Raw genomic sequence first — 22976 nt, 5'->3', positions numbered from 1 at the left:
CCCCAGCTGGGCTCTGGGCATCTATGAGAGAGGGGGGCTTGTTAAGGGGCTTGGAACAAAGAGGAGGGGGAAAGGGTGGTTATGACCCAGAAAGCCTCAGGGCTTTGAGGGCTTACAGGGGCTTGGACTCACTTAGACCTGACTTTCCCAAATTAGTCTGATGCTAAGAAACACTTGAGCCACTTGTTTAAAATGCTGATTCCCAGGCCTTATCCTGGGGCTCTGATTCAGCAGGTCTGGGGTGGGGGCGGGGGACCTGTGTTCTGAAAAAGCTCTCATATAGTTCTGATGCACAATTTGGTGGGGAAATTGAGGCCCAGAGGGAGGAACTGATTCTTCTCAAGTGTGATAGGTTGGATGGGTGATCTCAGCTCTGCCTCTGTTGTAACAGGATCACGCACCCACACTCTCTGCCAAAGAGCCCTGCAGGGTGCGTTCACTGTGGATGACTGTGCCACAGGCAGTGGCATGGGTTTATGTGGCCTGGCTTGGCTCGGCCACTTGTGTTCACACCATTCACCACAAGAGAAATAAGCCCGGGGGGGCTGCTAGTCCAAGGGGAATGAGTAGACATATGGAACAGACTGAATCCAGTCCACATTTTGGAGCTCTGCCCGCTTCAGAGGACCTGGTGCCGATTAGCTAAACCCTAGCTGACCCAGAGACTAGTGAGTGAGAAAATAAATATTATTGTAAAATACTGGGTTTGGGGGTGGTTTTGTTATGCAGCATCATTGCAGCAGCAACTGACCAATACACTAAAGTCACATAGCAAATGAATGACAAAACTGGGATTCAAACTCAGGTCTCCTGAGTTTCTAACCCGGGGCTTCTTCCTCACTGCTTCTGCCTTTTAATCCCCTGCACCCTCCTCTCTGGGAGCCCTCACTTCCACTCTGCCCCATCTCTCTATTCTCTGGGAACTTCCAGCTCCAGACAGGAGGGGTCCATCCCAGAAGCCTTTGCTGCTAATAAGCTGAGCTGGTTAAGTAGGCAGTTTGACACGCAGGGCTCCCAAATGGATGCAGGGGAGGCCTCCACAGCTAGGGAAAGAACTCCAGGGGCTCTGGGGAATTCTAGCTCCTTCCAGGTGAAGAGAGTTCCCTCACCTCCACCCCCACTGGGAGCCTGGCTTCCCTCCCTCAGAGCTTTGTCAAGCTGGAGAGACTCACAGCCAGGTGTGTTTGCCAACAGCCGCTGGCTTTGGAGAGTTCTCTCAGATTGCCCTCCTTGAGTCAGTGCCATCCCAGCCCCAACCTGAGGGGGGCTTAAATGTACCCACGGGCCTCCAAGTGCTGCAGCACACGCTCGTGACCGCACCCTCTTGGCCCAGCAGCACCACGAACGCCGACAAACAACACCACACTCCTTCCCACACACAAACACACGGACGGGCTGAGCCACCTTCAGATATACAAACTCAAGCCCCTCAGATTCAGACACACCCATGCTCACAAATGCACGTATATGTGAGAAGCCACATGGCCAGTCACGTGCAATCACAAACACAGGGTCACTCGGACATATCCAACGACACACCACACATTCTCACAAATATGCACACTCACACACACACGCTCATCAGACCCACAGTCCATGGTTCCTTGGATGCACCGTAGACTGTGCTGAGTACTGGAGTCTGTTGGACCTAGTCAAGTCCTGCCTTGCACCCTGCCTAGCTTAGTGACTCAACTTCTCTGAGCGTCATCTGTGAAATGAGGACACAGGTTCCTCCTACTCCAGGAGGCCGGGGGGGTGGCAGTGAGGTCATGTGTGAAAGCACTCCTCAACCAGGCAGAGCTGGCTCCCCATCCCCCTCCGTGTCCTTATGCATGCCCTTCCTCCTTCTCAAATTCCATTTATTTCTAACATTCCCTTCAAAATTCTGTTAGTCTTTCAAACTGCAGGTCAAATCCTGCCCCCTCCAGGAAGCCTTCCTGGACCTCCATCTCTGGATCCCCTGAGTGCTTACTGTGTGGGCCCCATCTGGCATCAGAAAGGTAAGCTGGGCAGCCCATTCACTTTCTGTCCTGGAGCCTGACCTCCCTTGGCTCTACTTAGATGGGGTCCAGACCACGCTTCACAGCAGGGGCTTGGCAAAGGTTGCTGAGTGAGTAACTGGGCGGCACGCTCACAATGCCAACCACAGAGTCTTCTGCAAGGAACCACAGGAACCATAAGGTTCTTGAAAACCTCACATGGCCCTTGGGTGGGGATGAGGCTGGAAAGCGCCTCCTGGACCTGGCCATCTGGAGGTCCCAGGTGACCCTGAGGATAGTGGCTTTGGTGGAGAGGTAGGGCCGGAAGCCTGAGTGCAGTGGAGTGAAGAGGGGATGGGGGGAGGTAGTGAGACGGCATTGTTTGGCAACTTTTTTTGTTGTAAAGGAAAGAGGGGCAGATGATGGGGTGCTACATGGGGTCACAGAAAGGATTATTACAGATGAGCCTGGGGAGAGGAGTTTTGGTGGAGTTAGACTGGAGGGGGCTGAAGGTTCAGAGATAGCACGTGTGGAAACTGCTAGGTGTCCACTGAAGTCTGTCTCCCCACCTTCTGCTGTGATGGAGGTTTGAGCTAGGCTGGGAGAGATTACATCTCCCAACCTCCTCTGTGGCTCGGCGAGGTCACGTGACCACGTTCTTTCCAGCGGACCGTGCCCAGGAGCGACGGGCGCCACTTCTGCCTACCTTGTTTAAAACATATCGCTGCCCTGGGTCTTCCGTCTCTCCCCTTCCTGCAGGCTAGAGCGCAGACAAAACTGCAACTCAGCTTCAACCAAGCAGACAAGGAGCATGGAGGCTGGTGAGACAAAACGGAAGGAACCCGGGTCCCTGAATCTCCAAGTGGATCAGAGCTACCCTGCTTACCTGGACTGCTCACCCCTGGACGCTTACATGAGAGAGAAATGCACTTCTGTGTTCTTTAAGCCACCGAACAGTGGGCCCTTTTGTTACAGCAGCTTTACTCTCACCTTCAATAACACATGCTCAACAAACGCCTGCGATTATTATATATGCCACTACAGTGGAGAGGCAACACTTACTCTCCCAGGTGGCTGGATCACACGGACAGCCTTGGAAAAGAGGAAACGACTCCACAGATGTGAAGGAGTCTTTAACAAGGGCTGGCAGGATACCCATCTGGCTCAGCATGGCACGGAGCTGCCCCAGGCGCTTGCATTTGAAGTGCTTACCTGCCTGGTTGGTGGTGATGTTCACAGAGGCGAACTGCGGTGAGAAGGGGCTCTGGTCGGTGACGCCATTCACGGCCTGGATCTCAAAGGTGTACTGGGTGTGGGCCAGCAGGTCACTGATGTAAATGCGAGGCTCGGTCAGGCCCAGCTGGCGGGGTGCGTACTGTACGTTGTCCCCACAGCGGGTGCAGGCGCCCCGGCCCGAGCCACAGCTCTTGCAGATGATGTTGTAGACAAGATCCTCACGGCCTCCTGAGTCCCGGGGTGGGCTCCACTCTAGCATAAGTGAGGTCTCGTTGACACTGGAGATCACAGCCTGGGGCGCGGAGGGGATGGCTGAGGAGCGGGAGAGGTGTCGGTCAGTGGGGGCTCTGGGGGTACGTTCCCCAAGAGATCCCTCTGTGCCCACTGCCATGGCTCCAGCATAGGCCTCCCAAAAGGTTTCCTCCAAATCCTTTCTCCTCTCCACCCAACAGACAGCCTTCTAGAATATAACTCGCATCCTGGTACACACACATCTGCTTAAACCTTTCTCCCTGGACTCCACCCTCCTTGGTGTTCCTCGCCAGGGACAGTCTTTTTGTGTTGGGGATTATATCCACTCGATATCTATTTCCCCCTTTTCCTTATAACCCAATTTTATTCAGGGTGGCAACCACCTCCAGCTAAAGACTATATTTCCCAGCCTCTTGTGACTAAGTGCTGGCCACTGATATTCAGAAATTGCTGGTTAGGACTTTTTTTTTTTTTTAAGAAAAGAGACAGCTGCAGCATGTCCTTTTGTCCCTTTCATTCTTTCTGCTGCTGAGAATGTGTGTGATGGCTGGAGCTTCAGCAGCAATGTTGGACTATGATGTGACCTGAAGGGTAGAAACCACATGCTATGGATGGAGGAGCAGAAGAAAGTGCTGGGTCTCAGGGAAGTTCATGGATTTACCACACTACTCCCAGGGCTGCCTACCTTTGGGTTTCTATTATGTGAGAGAATAAATCCTTATGGTTTAAGCCACTGGGGTCAGCTCTCTGCTACTTGCAGCTGACTGCCATTCTTGTCTGATACAGGGTTGTGACATTGCCCTCATAGTCACCCTGTTCTTGGAGAATCTTGGCTTGCGATTCAGGCAGCTGCTGCCAGGAAAGAACACTAGGAAGCCTTTTCTACCACAGACACCACCTGTGTTGGTTCTTCTTCTGCCAACTTCCCATTCTCTGTCCCTTTGTGAATCAAGACCTTGACTTCATACTCCATGTGACTTAGCAGAAGGGGATAAGGAGCCAGATGCCAGCTCTGTGGTGTCTGCATGTTGGCAGCATGGCTACCCCAGGATGGTCCTTTCCAGCCAGTTTTCCATTTCCCCTCCCACCAAGTAACTGGCTGCTCTTCACTTAGGAAACTATAGCCAGAGAGCCACCCAACCCTCGCTCTGAGCTTTTCAGCGGGTGGCCTCGGGACTCGGTCAGGTGTCGCCCTTCTGGGGCCCTGGACGTACTTGTGCAGGGCATGTCCAGGGGGTCCAGGTCTGCTCTGTAGTAGCCATTGCGGCAGACGCAGTTGGTAGCCCCTTCTGAAGTGGTCCGGCTGTTGATGGGACAGTGGGTACAGGCCTCATCCCCTTGGTTGGCCTTGAAGGTTCCAGATGGGCAACCTGGAGAGAAGACAAGGAGAGTCACTGGGGAAACCACATGAGGACTCAGGCCACAGGCTTGGAAGGACGGTACAGCATCATGGAGTGTCCACACAGGATCACAGGGCAGCCACACAGTGTCACTGATGGGGAACCCCATCTCCTGAAGCTCTTGGGGGTCTCCAGGCCCCAACACGGCAGTCCTAGCTGCACCCAGAAGGTTTTAGGCTACCTGGTTTCTTGTCTCTGAAGCTATCTATGGGTTCAGCTGGTGCCCCTAGCAATCATCCTTTGTCTACTCCAGGTTGGCTGTGCTACAGCTTCTAGGACCAATCCTGACTTAGTCTGAAGGCTCTGCAGAGGTCTAGGGCAGTGCTCATGGCCCAGTCTTGTTTACTAATGGCTGGCTGGGCTCTGACTTAGTCTGAAGGCTCTGCAGAGGTCTAGGGCAGTGCTCATGGCCCAGTCTTGTTTACTAATGGCTGGCTGGGCTCTGATTCTTGTAACTAGATTCCTGGGTTCCAGATGATTGCGATGATTACAGTAAAAAAAAGTCCTAAGCACGGGGCATGTAGAGAGGTGATGTGGTAGAGCAGGAAAGAACGCTGGCTTTGGAAGCAGACAGACCTGGGTCTGCTGCTTTGGCCTTTTTCTAGCTGTGTGGCCCAGACAAGTGGCTTAACCATTCTGAGACTTGGTTTCTTTATTAGGAAAACTATGATGTTAAGACCCATTTCTGCAGTCTATTGTGAGCACTTGGCACAAGTGTGTAAGGCACATGGCATGAGGTCTTGCAAAGTACAGGTGCCCAGGGAATAGGAGCTGTTATTAGAGCAGGTGTTTGACCAATTTACTGAGATAAAGAGGGCTTGCAGTACCAGGGACAGCCTGGGGAGGGCAGTATTTACACTTGGTGGGCATTCAGCAAGCTGGGCTCTCCCATGGGCTTTGGCCTTCTTCCCTGCTCTGGAGGGATGCTCAGGATTTGGATTCAGGCTCTAAAGCTCAGGGCTTAGGGTGACCACTCCTGTGTGGGCCTATGTGCAAATCCACCCTTCCCTTCCTCCTGGCCCTGGGTTGGGAATCAGGAGGCCTGGGGTGTAGGCCCTGCCCCTTTCTTGGCCTTCTTCTGCTTACTGGGGTTCACAATCTCAGCTCTGTTGTGGTGCCTCAGGTGGGGGATCAAGCAAGGGGTAAGTGAGAGGTGGAGAGGGAAGAGCTTTCCAATGGACAAGTTCCTCCTTGGGATGAAATGTGGCTGAATTGTCCACAGGCCGGGGGCTCTCACCTGGATTGCATTCCATGTTCATGTGCTGTGTGACTTTTGGCAAGCAACTCCACCTCTCTGAGTGTTAGTTTCCTCATGTAAATAGCTCACACAGATTTCCCGAAATCATTTTTCCACGCCCAGTCCTCAAGCTTATCTTGCAAGTCCAAGTCTTAGCAACTCACCCTCCTCCCAACTCCTCAACCAGCTCCAGCCTCAGAGATGCTGCCCTCCTTGGTCTTACATGACTTGAGTTCAGGGTACTTTACCCCCCTGCCATAATTATTCATCAAGGGGATCTCTTGGCCATGCCCTCGGCTCCCCCAGGATCGGAGCTTTGTCTGAACCACAGCTCCTTGCCCTGTGCCTAGCATAGACCTGGCACTGAGCAGGCGCTCCATAAATACTTCCTGAAGCCGCCTGCTGAAGTGGAAGGAGCTTGGGCTTTGGGAATCACGTAAGTAGAAAGGCAGTGAGGAATGGTGGTTAGTGTGCAAGCTGCCTAGCAAATCCCATCCTAGCAATCTGTCCCTGCCATCTGGCCTTGAGCAAGTCACTTAAGTTGTTTCCTCATCTGTAAAATGGGGACAATCATACCTACCTCCTAGAGTTGTTATGAGGATTACATTGGTTAATTTAGGCAAAACTGCCTAAACAATTCCTGGCATTATTAAACTGTATCTGGCTCATGTACCAGTCTGCTGCGTGACCTCAGAAAGGTAGTTCAACCTCTCTGAGCTACAGTTTTCTCATCGGTAAGAGAGCGTCTACCCCATAGAGTAGCCATGAGGATTGTATGTGATGAACAGGGCCTGGCCCAGGGTCAGGCAGGGGTTGCAGTTACAATCTCAGGGAAGTCCCAGTAAATAAGCCAAGGACAGTTCCCCCTAGGGTGCTAGAAAACAGAATCCCCCACCCCCCTGGGGCCCTACTTTGCCTGCCTTTTGGAGGGAGTTTCCAGAAGGTGGCACCCTTCCTAACCCTGCAGCCCTGGCTGATGCCACCCTGACCAGGCCCTGCCAGGATCTCAGAGAAGATCTCGGCTTCAGCCCAGTCCTTAAGGAGCCGCCAGACAAGGAAAAGACAGTACTTTGATGCAACCAACCAGGCTATGGTGACACCAAAGAGGAGGATGGCAGTGAGTGCCTCGGGCATCCATCGTACAGAAACCAGGGCTCAGAGTGTAAATATGGAATGGACAACATTTATTGAGTACTTATTAAATGCTGGCACTGTTCTAAGGACTTAACCCATAGTAACTCATCGATGCCTCACCCAGCCCTATGACAGAGGTAATGTTGTCACCCTCATTTTCTGATGGGGGAAAGAAAGCATAGAGGTGAAGCAACTTTCCGAGAATGTGGGTTTACGGTGGCAGAGCTGGGATTTGATCCCGGGTGGTCGGACTGCAGAGGCCACTTCCCTAACCACCACTCTTCTGCCCTTAGGAGACTTGCATTGGGCCAACAGTCCATGAGCGCCGGGCAGGGATTGGCAGCTTCTGCTCCGGGCGCCTGTCCAGGGCTCTCTGCACTCTGCCGTGCTGGCCCTGGAGCCCCGGAGTCCTCCTGCCTGCCCTCCCTCTTAGGCACCAACCTCTCCCTGCTGGCTGGACGAAGGGGCAGCCCACCATCTCGGCACTGTCTAGTTAAGACACGCAGGCTGCAGCCCTGGCTCTAGTTGAGCAGTTGACGTCTCTGAGCCTCAGTTTCTTCTGCTGTAGAATGGGGACACAGGGATCCTGTGAGGGTCTAGGACTATCCTGATAGATGCCAGAAGCTTTTGGTCCCAAGACTGGGATCCTCCTGGCTCCCTCTCAGGCGAGAGCCTGCCCAGCTTAGCACGCCTCTTCCATCTGCTGGCTGTTCCGCGGGCCTGGCTGGTGGGTGGCTGCCCACTCTCCGCTCTACGCTGTTCCAGCCCCTCCATCTGGACCACCTTCCCGACCGTCCTCTCCCATCGCCATGTCTTGGCCCCTCTTTGACTCCCCAGGCTGCCTCTTTCCACTAGGTGTACTGCCCGGCCACCACTCGGCCCTCCCACTGGGCATTCTACGCTTTCTGTATCTTTTGTATCTTTGTGCTTCATAAAACCCGCTCTTCTGTCTTGAGAAGTGGTGTCGCTTTCCACCCGGTCACCAGGAACCCTGGGTGCCTCGTCCTTCCCTTTACCCCCTGCAGCCCATCGATTACCAGGTCTTTCCTCCTCAGCAGGGCCCAGTCCTGGCTCTTCTTTGAGGCCCTCCCACCCCCGTGGGCATCCAGAAAGCTCCTCCCACCCACTCCTCAGCCCCTCACGGCCATCTGGCCTCCTCCTACCCACGCTCCAGGGCCAGCTTTCTAAAGCACAAACCTTTCTGTGTCATTTAAAAATCCACAATGCTATACAATGGAATACTATTCGGTCATAAAAAGGAATGGAGTACTGATACATGCTACAACATGGATAAACCGTGAAAACACTCTGTGCTTCATGAAAAAAGCCAGACACTAAGGCCACATAGTGTACGCTTCCATTTACATGAAAATGTCTAGACTAGGCACATCTATAGAGACAGAAAGTAGATTAGTGGTTGCCAGGGGCTGGGGAGAGCAGAGAATGGGGACTGACTGCTAATGGGTATGGGGTTTCTTTCGGAGGTGATGAAAATGTTCTAAAGTTGACTGTGGTGATGGTTACACAATTCTGTGAAAACACAAAAAATCACTTAATTGTACAATTTAAATAGGTGAATTGTATGGTATGTGAGTTATATCACAATAAAACTCCTACTTAAGAAAAATCCACAAGAGCTCCCTAAATTCCTCCGGGTACGCAGGACCCCAAGGCTGGCACCTGCCCCCTCTCAGGGCCCACCACCCCAAGCCTTGTGCCTGATGCTCCACAGTCAACCACATATGGTGCCACCCAGGCTCACACACACACCTCTGGCCTGTGTCTCTCCTGCCCTGATTACCTGGAATGCCCTCCCTTTGTCATCAGGCAAACGCGTACACCCCTTTAAGACAGCGAAGGTACACCGCCTTCCAGGAAGTCTTCCCTCAGCCCCCACAAAGGGTTGAGGTTCCCACTTTAATTACTTACAAATCTGTAATTATCTGGCTGGACTGTAAACTGTGAATACGAGGTCAGGTACCTAGTGAGTGATGGATGGGTGTAGTGAGAGCTGGGAGTATCCAGCTCAGCTACCTTGTTTGACATTTGAGGCAACTGAGGTCCAGAGACGAGCAGACACACATGGCTCTTTACCAGCAGAGGCGGATTCTGATCCCAGGTGTACTGAGTGACTAGGGTGTGCCAGGGCCCCAGCTCCCATCAGCCACCTCTTCTCCCACAAAGAGGGGTCCGGGGCAGCTCCCCCGTCCACATTGCCCAGGGGCACAGGGGTCACGCTGCTCCTAGCTTCTCAGCTGGGAAGGCACCCCGTCCTGCCAACACCTGAGTCTCCTGTACAGAAGTGTTAAGAAAACAATGAGAGCTGCAGTCACAGACTTGGGTGGCTTCACCTCTGACAGGTACACGTGTGGGCTCAGACAGGTCTCCCGCCCTCTCTGAGACTCAGTCTCCTCCTCCGGGAAGGTAGCTGATGATACCTGCGTGGTGTAGATGCAGTGAGAGCCTCTGAATGGGTAGCCTGCTCCACCTCTGCCTCCCCGCCAATCCTCCGCAGTGGTTGGAGTGATCTGACGAGAATGAATCAGAGCTCAAACTCACCAGGGGCTCCCCGCATCCTTAGAATGAATGCACACACCTAGCCCTGCAAGGGCGGCTCTGGGGTCTTCCTGACCCTTCCTGCCACTCCCCTCAGTCTTAGTCTCTGTTTCCTTCGTTGAGCCTCATCACAATTTGTAACTGTATTAGAAAACAATTACGTCTGTCTTGTGTGCCATCTGTCTTCACCCTGCACTGGAAGTACCTGGAGAGGAAAAGAAGAACCGGGTTTGTCTGGTTCTCATTGGTTCCCTAGCTCCTGGCAGAGTAATGGGAACATAGCAGGTGCTCAATATACATTTGCTGAGTGAACGAACACACCCCTTATAGGGTTTTGTGAGAATCAGATGAGAAAGTGGGGTAGAAAATACTTGGCCAAGTACATGCCAGGTTGTTACCGCTGTTATCATGTCAATTTCACCAGGCTGCATTGATGCTCAGATCCCTCTCCACCTCTCAATGTTCTCCCCACGGGTCCTCCCGTGAGCCTGTCCACCAGGGTGACCAAGTTGTCCCCAGTTTTCAAGCCGGAAGTTCTGCATCCCAGAAATGCCCTCAGTCCCAGACAACCCTCCTGAATGCTTCTCAGCCCCATCTGTCACCTCTCTCTTCTGTTGGCAGTTCTCTGGATGCCCTGGCTGTACACGTACTGTTCTCCGTGCCTGAAGGTCCTTCTCTCCCATCCTCCTGCCCTGCTGTATTGGTGAATCTGACATGTGTACCTCTGGGAGGCCTGCCCTCCACTCTCCACAGCACACAACTCAGACTCCATGGACAGCTGTGTGCTGGTAAATGGCTGGGGGGGGGGGGGCGGGAAGCCCTGACTTGTTGTGTTTGCCAATTTCTATGGTGAAAATGCTCCCATCGGGGCAAATTTCATGCTACCAATCTAAGATAACTGAATACGGAGTTGGGAAGAAATGCCCAGAGTCAGTTCTTGTGATCCAAGCCACCAAAAAACAGCCCATCCCATCACTGGACCTCACCCATATGTAACCACCCACTAGTTGGTGAACCCTGGTTTAAGTAGGGGCTGGGGCTTTAATCTCTACATCCCGAGCACCTAGTACAGGGTATGGCACATAGTAGGTGCTCAGTTAATTCAGTTTGCTGAATGAAGGCAGGTCTGTCTTCCTAACTGGACAGTGAACAACTTGAGGGCAGGAGCTGTGGGTTTGATAAGTTAACATACATAAAGTGCTTAGAACATACAGCAAGCGCTATATAAATGTTAGGTATTATTACTCACCCAGCATGCAAGGACAATAAAAATTCCCACTTATTATGCGCTTTCCGGGTGCCAAGCCCAGTGCAAGTGATTTACATGGGTTCTCTCACTAAATCCACATGACCACCCGCGGAAGTAGGTACCATTATCACCCCCATTTTACAGATGATGAAAGTGAGGCTCAGAGGGGGTGAAGTGAATGCCTCAAGGTCACGCAGCTACTAAATGGCAGAATTGAGGTTTGACTCCAGGTCTTTGTGGTTCCAGGACACAAAATTATCAAGTTGCTGAGTGGAGACACAAGTGGAGACCATCTTGTCAGGGCTACTTAGGGGACAGGGCTTGCTGGGGTCACTCAGCAAGGTAGAGCCAAAGCCTGGGCCCCAAACCCAGGACTTGGAGCCAAAGCAGCCAACCAGCACCTGCCTTCTGCAGACGCCCAGAGCCCTTAGCCAGGCAACCGAAGGCAGGGATGGCAGTCGGCCGGGAGGAGGAGAGAGGATTACGGGGAAACAGATTTTCTCCTGGCCTTCCCCCTGGGCTCCGGGGATAGGTGATAATTGACCGAATGAGCCATGAGTCAGGCCGAGGCAGGGCTCCATCTGGCCCTGGCATGGCGGGGCTGCTAATTGGCACCGAGTGATCCTCGAAGCCTCCTTGGCTGGCCTGCGGCTGTGCTCCCCCTTTGCCTCCCAGAGACTCCGGATTAAGCCCCAGAATGCCTGGTGCCACAGTGGACTCAGATGCTGTCAGGCCCAGTGTGCCAGGCCTCCAGGGTGGGCAAGGAGTTTCTCTGTCTTCCTGGGGGGTCCTGTAGACCAGAGGGCTCTGTCTGTGGCTCTGAGTAGAGGCAGGCTCACCACAGTCTAGCTCTCACTCTCGAGAACTTGATGAAGTTGAACCTGGGCATGAACTGTGTAGCTGGCTGCCAGGGCGGAATCCCAAGCCTGCCTCTTGCTAACAGTGTGACTCTGGGTAAGTCACCTAACTCTCTGTGCCTTGGCTTCCTTGTCTATATAATGGGGGGAATGATGACACTGCTCTTGTATTTGCTGGGAAGATTACACGAGTTAATTCACAGAAGGCACTTGCAATAGTGCCTGCCTGGTTCATATTAACGGCTATGCAAGTGTTTGCTTTTATTATATACATTCTTTCTTGGCCCACCGCTTGCTCTGTGCTAAGACCTGGGGATAGAGAGACAAAGAAGAAGTAGTCCCTGCCCTCAGGAGTGTGGGTCCAGTGGGGAGATGGTGAGTTATGAATTTATTCAAGAGGTGCTTATTAAGCCCCTATTGTGTACTAGGCACCGAGTCATGCAGAAAAAAGGCCCAGGCCCTGCCTGTTAGAGGCTACACCTGAGCAAGAGGCTGGGACACCTGTCTTCAACCAGGGCTGACTGTTGGCCACTGTGGGCAGAGGGGCCCTGGGCTCAGCAGTGCCAGGTTTGAAGGGCAGCTGGCTTACTTTCCTGCCTTGGGATCTCCAGGTAGTTTCGGATGTGGGTCAGGGAGAGGAGTTCGGACAGAGAAAAGAGTCCTAGGCCCAGAGTGGGGAGGCCAGGGCTCGGCTGCCCCCTCAGCCCCTTGCTCTGTGAGTCCAGGCCACTTCCTGCCTACTTTGGCTGTGGCTGGGACCATCTCTGTGGCCTCTTCCAGGCTCGGGACTCTGGCTGTGGACAGGCTCAGGCACCCAGCCCTGGGCCCTGCATTCTCCTTGAACTGTGGAAGAACTGATCTGTGTGTTTTTAGGGGCTTATGCTGAGTGTTTGTCAGGGCTGAGCTTGTGGTGTTCTTGTGGCTGAGTGGGTGGGGTTTTGGGGTCTCCCTCATGCAAAGTGTCTTCTGCATTTTGCACGCTTCCTGCTTTTGCTGCTGAAGTTAAGCCAGTGAGTCAGTACCCCTGAGCTGGGCTGGGCAAGGGTGCTGATCTGTGCCGGGGCAAAGCCACACTGGAAGCAGGCGACAAGCTCCTGGGCTGGAAAGAGGAGCTTCTGATCACTGTGTGTCTACATGTGCCTGCTGGTGCTGGGCCAGGAGCTTCCGGAGCCCATAACCTCATCAGTCCTCATAATCACCCTGTGCAATAGGAGGTGTTATTCCCATTTCAGAGATTGGGAAACTGAGGCTCACAGAAAGGAAGTGCCTCGTCCAAAGTCACTCAGAGACATAGGGGCAGAGCCTGTGTCCCCACAGTCCACGCTCTCACATTGCTTCCGAGGCCCTCAGTGTTCCAGCTTGATGAAGGGGGCCCCTCCCTGACCAGCCCTTCCTCCCTCAAGGGGGCCCTGCCCTTCCAGGTTAAGTCCAGGAAGTGCCTCAGGGTCATCCCCTTGCTGTGGCAGCTCCTACTGGGACCACCCAGGGGATGTCAGTCATCCTGTCCCCCTCCCCCACATGCCCAGGTTCCCCCCACTTGCCCCTGCTGGGACCCGGGCTCTGTGGATCCCTGCCAGCAGCTGGCAGGACGACAGAAGTCAGAAGGCAGGAGCTGTGTTAACACGTCTCCTCTTTGCCTGAGAGGGGAACCCAGGGCTTCCCCCAGGCCAGCCTCCACGCGGCCGGCTGCTGAGTCCTTTCCCTGCTCAAGACCCTTCAGTGGCTCCCTTGTGCCTGTGGCGCGTCCCGCCGTCAGCCTCCCCGTCAGGGTCCACCTCGCCGGCCTCAGCTCCCACAGCCTCCCAGCCGTGCCTTGGGCTCGGGTCACAGGAGGCAGCTTCCGGCTCCCCAACGGGCTGTGCTCGGTGTCACCTCTGCCTGCTACGCGGTCCCACCTCCAGCCTGGCTAACTCCTCTTCGCCCTTCACATCTCAGCTCCAGCTCCTTTGGGTCGTTCTCCTGGGATGCCACCCTCTCCAGGGCCGGGTTTAGGGCCTCCCTTCTGTGCTCCTGAAGCCCCTCGCCTCTGCTCCTGCATGATTATACAGGTGTGACTGCCCCTGCACAAGGCCCTGAGCCCGGTGGCAGTGGGTGCCCCGGGGTCTGGCTGAGAGGTGATGGACAGGGGGTCTCAGGAAGTGTCTGTGGACTGACTGACTGAGTCTGAGAAAGGTGGAATCTTGTGCTTAAGGTCACCCAGCTTGTGTGTGGACTGGAGACTGTGTTCTAGGCCTCTGGACCATGTCAGAGACTCCAGGGCTCATCCGGGGCCCCCAGTAGCAGGCTCTCTTCTTGGCATTTGGTTAACGTCTGTCTTCCCGCCTCCCACTATCCCACCTGCCCAAGTGTGAGCTCCATGAGGGCAGCCCCCGTGCCTGCCCTGTTCACTGCCTGGTACAGAGCAGGCCCTCTGTAACACCTCACTCGACAGCAGGCTAGAAGGCCCCAAGGTGCGGAGGGGCGAGCTCACAGACGCCTGCAGGAGCCAGACCCTGAACCCCACGGCCATGAAGGTGGGTTAAGGGCGATTTGCTCCCGGCTCGCCAGCCCCTGTATACTACGTCAGGCCCCCAGTCCCGGCTCTGGCCCACCTCCCTTCCTGCCATCCTCACGGTGGGGGCTGAGGGCTCCAGCCCGCCCAGCAGGCAGCCCCATTCCTCCAATTTCCTCCCAATTAATCAAGCTCTGAACTTTTTAATTATCTGCCTGCAGGGTGACTCCCCACTACGGTGAAGCAATTAAGGACGTTTCTAAGTGTGGTGTGTCTGCCGGCAGGCAGCTTTGACCAGACCCTGATGGAGGAGGTGAGCGGAGAGGGGGACAGGAGTGCCCTCAGGTCGTAGGGCTACTGGAGGCCGTCCTGGGTTCCCGACCAGGGCTATTCCAGGGATCTGGGGCCACACTGTCCAGGGTACGCCCACCCCCCTGCCGCCACCTCTGTTCACGCGACGGCTCTTTCTCTTCAGCTGGAATCTGGCTTCCCAGATTCCAGACAGTTACCATGTGCCAGGCGCTGGGTTATGTACACGCTTTGCAATTCTACTGCATCCTCACCTTGACCCTGGGAGTAGGAAGTATAATTATCAGAGGAAACAGAGGCTCAAAAACATTAGGCAACTCCAGAGATGCAGCTGGGATTTGAAGCCAGTTCCGAGTCCACATCCACTTCATCAACTCTCTTTTTTTTTTTTTTTTTTGCGGTACGCGGGCCTCTCACTGCCGCGGCCTCTCCCGTTGCGGAGCACAGGCTCTGGACGCACAGGCTCAGCGGCCATGGCTCACGGGCCCAGCCGCTCCGCGGCATGTGGGATCCTCCCGGACCAGGGCACGAACACGCGTCCCCTGTATCGGCAGGCGGACTCTCAACCACTGCGCCACCAGGGAAGCCCCCATCAACTGTCTCTTAAAGAATAGCATGGCCTGTGGAAGTGCCCTGGAACACTGAGGAAGCAGGGTGGGGTGAGGTGGGGGTGTGTGTGTCAGGGGTGGGTCAGGGAGAGGCTGTGCAGGAGATGCCAGTGAGCTTGAGAGCTGCTGAGGAACACAGGCTCTCCGTAGTCCGGGTGGCCGGTGGGAGAGGGCACTGCAGGCAGAGGGGCAGCCAGTGCAAAGGCACGGAGGCCTGAAGTAGTATGGTGCGTGTGTGCGCCCGCGCGTAAGTGTGTGCGTGTGTGTGTGTGTGTAGCTGCAAATAGTTCAGGGTCGCTGAAGCATGAAGTTCAAGTCTGGGAGAGGTGGGAGATAAGCCTGGAGAAGCAGGTGGGGTCTGGGTCACTGGAAGTCAGAAGGACCTTCACTATCTTCTGGTCCAAGCTCCTCACTTTATGACTACAGAAAACATGACCCAGACAGGGACAGTGACTTGCCTAAGGTCACACAGCAAGTTAGTGGCTGATGGAGCTGGGGCTGCAGCCCAGGAGTCCTGATACCCAGACTGGAAAGGAAGAAAGAGGGGCAGAGGAGCAGTAGCTGTCAGCTCACTGCAGTAGCCTCCCGACTGGTTTCCTGGCTTTTGCCCTTGCCCTCCGACCTCCCCACTCTCCCCTGGCTGCAGCCTGCTCTCAACACACCAGCCAGAGGGATCCTGGAGAACAGGAATCAGTGGTGTGTTGCTTCTCTGCTCCAAGCCCTTCCGCAGCTCCCACCTCACCTGGAGTGAGAAACAATAGCCTACAAAGCCCCCCTTTACCTCTCTGGTTAAATCTATCCCTAGGCCTTTTATTCTTTTTGTTGTAATTGTATCTCTTTTACCTCTCTGAACTCACTCCTAGAAGCCTCCCTCTTGTCTACCCCACTGCAGCCACACTAGCTTCCTGGCTGTCCTGGAGTATATCAGGCCTCCTCTAGCCTCAGGGCCTTTGTACGTGCGGTTCCCTTGCCTGGTTCAAGTCCTAGCTGAGCTACTTCTTCACTACATCCCTCTCTGAGCCTCACATCCCTCATCTATAATTGGGGTTAATGTTGTACTCCCCACCTTCCTCCCCAGGCTAACATGGGATCCTAGTGAGAAAATGGGGAACAAATAAAGCTCCACAAAAGCCCTCCCTCCAGCTCGAGGCTATCACTGCAACAGGGCTTGTAAAGGTCTTCACTGGGTCCTTGAGAAAACAGCCCCACAGACGAGCAGTGGGCTCCAGGCCCCCAGACCTTAAGCTGGATCAACATGGCGGAGCTTCCCAGCCTGTAATCCTCAGGACTCACACATGCTGGAAAAGCGAGTGTTAAATAATAATCACGATGTGCCCGAGGGGAAGCCGGATGTGCTCGGAGAGCTTGACACATCTGGCAGGGCAGGCCTGAGTCCCCCGGCACATCTGGCTGCTGTATTGACAGGTGGTGTAGTAGGTCACTGAGGAAGGGCCTGTCAGGCCGGGTCCTCATGCCATGAGTGGGGGTGATGGCCGGATGGAGCTGGGAGCATCTCCCAAGCTGCCTGCAGGCCGTAGCCCCCCCCTTGTGGATCCCTGCTTCAGGCCATCCACTGGACTTTGGTGGTGTGTTCTGAGAGGCTGGCTTAGGACCTAGAACCTGGGCCGCCAGATTCCAAAATCCCTGCAGCATCCTGTTGGCGCCAGCCGCCCCTGCTGGGGCTTGGGGAGCCTGGGAAAGCCCCCTCTCCTCTCCAGCTGGCGGGGGGGTGCATTTTCAGGGTCACCTCATGGAGCACTTCCCCTTATATGGGATCCAGAAACGTGGTCATCAGCTCCACCTGAGGGAGCCCCCTGCGCTCCTACCTCCTCCCACCTGCCCCAAGAAAGCCATGGTCATTAATAAAGGACACAATTAGCTGTCAGTGGAGAACATGTCTGGAATTTTTTACCTGCTCTGCGAGCTCGGTTAAGGCAACAAACCCCAGGACCCCCCGGGAAGCAGCTGCCATACACCTTTCAGGGGCCCCCTTTGCCCGGGCCCAGGTCAGGAGGGGGCCTGTGACTTTTGCGGTGTGGGCTCCGCAGGCCTGGGCCTGTGCACGGCTGTGTTTTCCAGGCCAGTGGAGAAAGTGACAGAGTACGAGAGATTTCCTGGCTGAAGTTGTTTTTTTCAACCCAACAGGCGATACAATTCAATGTAATTTCCTCCTCCTTCCTGTGTCGACTTGAGTCTTTTAGAGCTTGAAGGACTTGAGAGAAAGGAGTTAGTTCAGTCTCTCATTTTACAGCTGGGGAAACTGAGGCCCCGGGAGGGGAAGTGACCTTGTTCGTGGCAGAGGGAAATGTACACGTGCTTCTCTTTTGGGTTCTGTACGCATCCCCTCGCTCGCTGAACACAATCCGAGTCTGCAGCCAGGGTCCAAAGGAACATCTTTGAAGTCCCTGATGGTCACTGTTCACACTCCACCGTGTCCCGACCACGTGCTGGGGCCGGAGGGGACAGTGGTGAGCGAGGAAGATGCAGTCCCCGCCCTCATGGAGCTGAGGGTCTAGTGAGAGCAACAGAGGGAAAGAAGCAGTGGACAAACACAAATACTCAACTCGAATTGCGATGGCCACGAAGGAGACAGCGGGGGCTGAGGCAGGACCACAGCGGGTCACCTTAGGGAGTGTGGTCAGGAAAGGCCTTTCTGAAAGGTAGCGTTTAAAAGGCAATCCCTGAGGAGAGGAATGAGCGGGCACAGTATTTGCAAAGATGGTACAAACTCAGGGCCTCGGTTCCTCTCCATGTAATGAGGTAAGAGCAGGACATCACCAATTTGACACCCATTTGCTTGGCCCCAGCTGTCTCTGACCCCAGACAGGCACTACTACGTCTGCGAACGCACTTGCTGCCTGGGCACTTTTGTCCTAAGAATGCCATGAGGTCAAGATTTGTCACCCCTGTTCTGCAGATGAGAAAATAAGGCTCAGAGCAATGAACTGCGTTCCCCAGGACACATGGACACCAAGTTCAGGAGCCTGGGCCTCCAACACCTGCCCCTCTCTCTCTGCCCTTCTGGGTGCTTTCCAGAACTACTTCTTCACCCCAGTAACCCAGAAGACTGGTCTGCTCAAGCCCTGGTGGCCTGTGACTTGGATGCTAAAGAAAACCCCACTCAAGAGGTCCCAGCGTTTGGTGCCTCAAGGAGAAGGGATTAAGAAACAAAAACAGGGAGAAGGGGAGCTTGCCCACATTCACACTGAGGCTCCTGGGCTGGGGAGCCTGCAGTCGCTCTCCCTCCTAGGGGTACAGAGACCGTTGCCCCTCTCCTGACGGCTTCTGGGGAGCAGGAGTGAGCCTCAGCGAACCCAAGCCATAAATCAAATGCACAAGATGTGGCTTGGCAGCCATCCAGTGAAAAAGATCTGGGGGTTTGAGTTGACCATAAGCCAGAGCTGCTGAAAAAGCCAATGTGGTCTTAGGCTATAAGAGCAGAAGGAGAGTGACAGGCCAGCATCCTCCCTGCTGCTCAGGCAGGGTCAGTTTTGAGCTCCACGTTTTAAGGAGGTCCAATGAGTGATAGTGGACAGGATATCTGAGGCGTCCAGCTGGTTTTCTATCTGCAGTCCCTTTTGGATGGTGCTGGAGGGGCTGGGAGTAGAGTCCCAGGTTCAAACTCTCCAAGCGGCATTTTCTAGGCACACAGCAGAGTTCTGGAGCCTGACTTGCCCTGGAGCATCCCCTTGCCTGGATCTCTGGGAAGTAATGCGTTCTCTCCTTAACCTTGCTCAGTTTCTACCTCCATGTCCTAGCCCTCCTGTATACTGGGGATTTGAGATCACGTGTGCGGTCTCACCATGGCCTGCCCTCAATTAAGGACAGACTTATTCAGTTAAAAGAGCCCAACATTCTAAGTAATGACCTTGTGCCCAGCCCTCTGTTGGGCACTAGGCACAGAGTGGAATAAGACAGTCCCTGGCCTTGATGATCACTTCTAGAAGGGGGGAGTGATTATGATCAGTTAGGATATCAAAGCAGACTTTCCAGAGGAAGGGCCAGTTCAATTGCGTATGAAAGGATACGTAGGAGTCCGTCAGGGCCAGAAGAGATGAAGGACCTTCCAGGCAGACGAACAGTGTGTGCAAAGGCATGGAGGGGCGAGGAGGGCAGGGTGGCTGGAGCACGGGCTGCGTGGGAGAAAGGTGGGGACACAACACAAGAAAGGTGACAATGGCTGTATGTGGTCACTGATGGAGTCTGGGTTTTTATTCTCTAAAAGCAGGGAAGCCAGTGGTGGTCCTGTGCCAGTGCTCAAATGGTCGCCGTGTGCCCTCAGTCCTTCCCTGCCACCTTCCTGCCTGGGCCCTTACCTCCTCGCACTGCAGCCCTCCTGCTCTGGCCTCAGCTGACCCACTCCCCTGTCTCAACTCTGACCCATCTCCTCTCTGTTTTCCTTAGTTCTCGAACCTTTCCTCCTTTGCTGAAACCAGTTCCACCTCTTCCATCATTAAAAATGAACTGAGCTATTAACAACAACCATTCATACCATCTATTGTGCACCTATTATGTGGCAGGCTGACGGCTTCATGGAAGTTATGGGGGCGGGACTGTGCATCACTGCGGTTAGGGGCACAGGCTCTGGAGTCAGGGTCCAACTGGCCTTGAACCCTGGCTCTACCACTGACTTTGGGCAGGTTACCTAACTTTTCTTTGTGCCTCAGTGTCCTCATCTGGAAAATGGGTCTATCCATAGGACTCACCTTGTAGGGAAAATTCAGAGTTAATACTGTAGGGTGTACATTCATCAACAATTCTTACAGCAATCCTACAAGGCAGGTTACTAGTGACATTCCCATTTATAGAGAAGACAGTTAAGGTTTTGTGAGGATAACTAATCCACCCACAGCCAGTAACAGCGCTGGGAGGGGAGCAGTGGAGCACTACCTCTGAGTCCAAAGACGAGGTATCTCATGGCCTCACCTCTTCCAGGCTGGGACCTGGGCTGGGCCCAGGAACCCAAGATTCAATGGGCTCCCAGCCTGGTGGGGAAGATGTCCAAGTAAATGGGCAGTTTCCAAACAGCGTGACCAGTGCCAGGGGACGTGTGGGGTAGGGGGAGGAGTGCTGGGCCTGGGAGCCCAGAGGAGAGGACCTTAACACTGTTGTTTGCTGGAGGTGTAAACACTTGAGCTGTCTTGGAAGATAAAGAAGGACAAGGCAAAAGAATGAAAAGAGGGGCATGCTGGGCAGAGAGGGAACAGCCCACGCAAAGGTGTGGAGATATGAGACCTGCAGCTGGAACCCTGAGCCTGGGAGTGCAGGGGTAAAGGATATGAAATTGGACCGGCAGGCAGGGGTGGACAGCAGTGAGCCTACCACCCATGCCCCGTGCCCACAGCCTGCAGGTCAAGTAGCTCTGCCTACGGCTTGACAGCCTGTGAACCCACAGAGAATCAGGAAGAAGCCTGCTCGGTCTCTGGACCGGAACATTCCTGGATCATAAAGTCCCCCATGGCAGAGCAGGGACCTGGGGAGACTAGCCTGCTCGCTAGGGCCCTTCAAGGCTAACTGATCCCAAACCTTCCCAAAGATAGATGGCTTCCTTAAGAGTTACTTTAAAACACTCCTATCCCAAAAGCTTACAAAAATCCCACACCTTTTCAATTTTAACGGGTCAAAAGTTGAAAATTATGAGCCAACAGCAAGATTTGCAGAACAAGTGATCTTTGGCTAGCAGCCGGTATACTTCATGACAAATTGCCCAGACGCGGTCATTTTAGAGTGAACACCTTTAAATGGCACTTCGACCTTCCTCTAAATGTCTCCTTTATTTGAACAGTGTGTTTATGGGGCCTGGAGCTGCTGTTCCCACCTTGTGCTTTGGTTTTGTAAAAGAGAAGGAAACTGAGAGGGAGACGGACATCAAAGCAGAGGATGATGACAACCCTCTAATCTCATAAACTCTCCTCTTATCTCAGTCCTTATAAAAATGGGGAGGCCTGGTTGTCACGAAAAGCAGCTCAGAAAACTCATAAACTTGACAAGCCCTTAGTTCTAGCACCCAGAGGGAAGGACTCTAATCCTTCAGAAAACTGGAGATGAAGAGAGGGGAGGCAACTTCTGGGGAAGGGCAGCCTGCAGAGAAGGCCCACGCTGTCACCAAGTGAGGGTTTGAGAGCACAGCTTCCTAACTTACTTTGACCTCAAGGCAACCCAGTTGGAGAGAGTCTCCTTGGTTACAAGAGAGGCCAGAACTACTATTTTAACATCTGTAATCTTCTGATAAATAACAGCTCACACTTAGCGCTTACTCTGGGCCAGGTACTATTTTAAGTACCTTATGTGGATTAATTTATATAATCTCAAGTTATACTATAATTATCCTCATTTACAGGGGATAAGGCAGAGGGGTAAGTCTCTTGCCAAACATCACTGATTCAGTGAGTGGCAGAGCAGGGATTTAAACTGAGATGGAAGCCATCTGCTTTCCCTCACCCACTGCTAGCTCATCAAGGGGTCGGGCTCCAGGCTGGGTGGAGCCTGGCTCATGTCCGTCATCTCCTCTCCTCCCATTACAACATCCTGAGCAACTCCTGGCCCTGTTTCACAGCCGAGGAAGGTGAGGCTCAGAGTGGTCGATTGTCCTGGCCAAGGGCACGCAGCAGGGGGATCGCAGAGCTGGGATCCATCTCACCCCCGATGCCTGGCTCCAGGGCCTGGGCACCTTGCACGGAGGTTGGACTCAGCCTCCAGATCTGACCAGACTTGGAGTCCCAAGGGACTGGGATCAGTCAGGGTCCCGAGGATCAGAATCCGGTGGCCCCAGGCTGCAGGCTTCGTTTACTCTGTTGGGCTTGGAGCCCCTTCCTGAACCTGAGGGCTCTGAAGCCCCGCCTGGCTTTGTCTTCTCAGAGAGGCAGTACAGTGTAATGGTTAGCTCACGAGCTTAACCCAGATGGACCACTTCTAGCTGGGTGACCTTGGAAAAGTCACATAACATCTCTGCGGTTAGTTCTGTCATCTGCAAAATGGGTATAATAATGCTACCTCCCTCCTAGGGTTGTTGAAACGATGGTTAATATACATACAGCACTTAGAACACTGCCACACGTGCAGTAAGTGCTCAGTAAATATTAGATATTATTATTACTATGGTCTGCTCTCTCTGGGGATGTGCCCTGTACCCTGGACCCTGCTGCCAAACCAAACAGCCTCTGTCCATCCCTAAAGCCCCTTGCATTACAGACCGCTGCCTGGCCTGGCCAACCTCCCAGCTGCCCAGGCCTCCTGTCAGCCCTGTCTCTGTAGAGAAAGCAGCACTCTGGGTTCAAATCCCAGCCCCAACTCTTCCTGGCTGAGGTCTCTAGGCACAGGAGCACACGTCTCTGAGTCTTTGTTCTCTTGTATGTAAAACAAGGATTATAACCCCTGTTTTAATAACACAGACGTTACAGACCTGGGTCTCTGCTTCCTGCTCTCTGGGACTTAGACAGACCTGGGTCTCTGCTTCCTACTCTCTGCATGACCTCAGAAATGTTAACAATGACAGCTTTACTGATACTATACATAGAGAATCCTAATGATGCTACCAGAAAACTACTAGAGCTAATCAATGAATTTGGTAAAGTAGCAGGATACAAATTTAATGCACAGAAATCTCTGGCATTCTTATACACTAATGATGAAGAATCTGAAAGTGAAATTAAGAAAACACTCCCATTT

At 53.7% G+C, this 22976-nt stretch overlaps 1 protein-coding gene across 2 annotated transcripts in view; it reads right to left on the bottom strand.

Annotated features, from left to right (window-relative positions):
- Positions 1-22976, bottom strand: part of EPHB2 (EPH receptor B2) — a 121027-nt gene that overhangs the window by 37030 nt on the left and 61021 nt on the right. For both annotated transcript variants that reach the window (XM_065876401.1, XM_065876391.1), the window contains exons 3-4: positions 4682-4837; positions 3192-3527 (exon numbers count right to left, since the gene is read on the bottom strand). In XM_065876401.1, the coding sequence (XP_065732473.1) occupies positions 3192-3527; positions 4682-4837 (492 nt within the window). The remainder of the gene's footprint in view (positions 1-3191; positions 3528-4681; positions 4838-22976) is intronic.

This window comes from Phocoena phocoena, chromosome 1, assembly GCF_963924675.1.
Source record: "Phocoena phocoena chromosome 1, mPhoPho1.1, whole genome shotgun sequence".
In the NCBI taxonomy this organism is placed as follows: domain Eukaryota; kingdom Metazoa; phylum Chordata; class Mammalia; order Artiodactyla; family Phocoenidae; genus Phocoena; species Phocoena phocoena.
The sequence above is the reverse complement of the archived record's forward strand: the minus strand, read 5'-3'. Positions and strand labels throughout refer to the sequence as shown.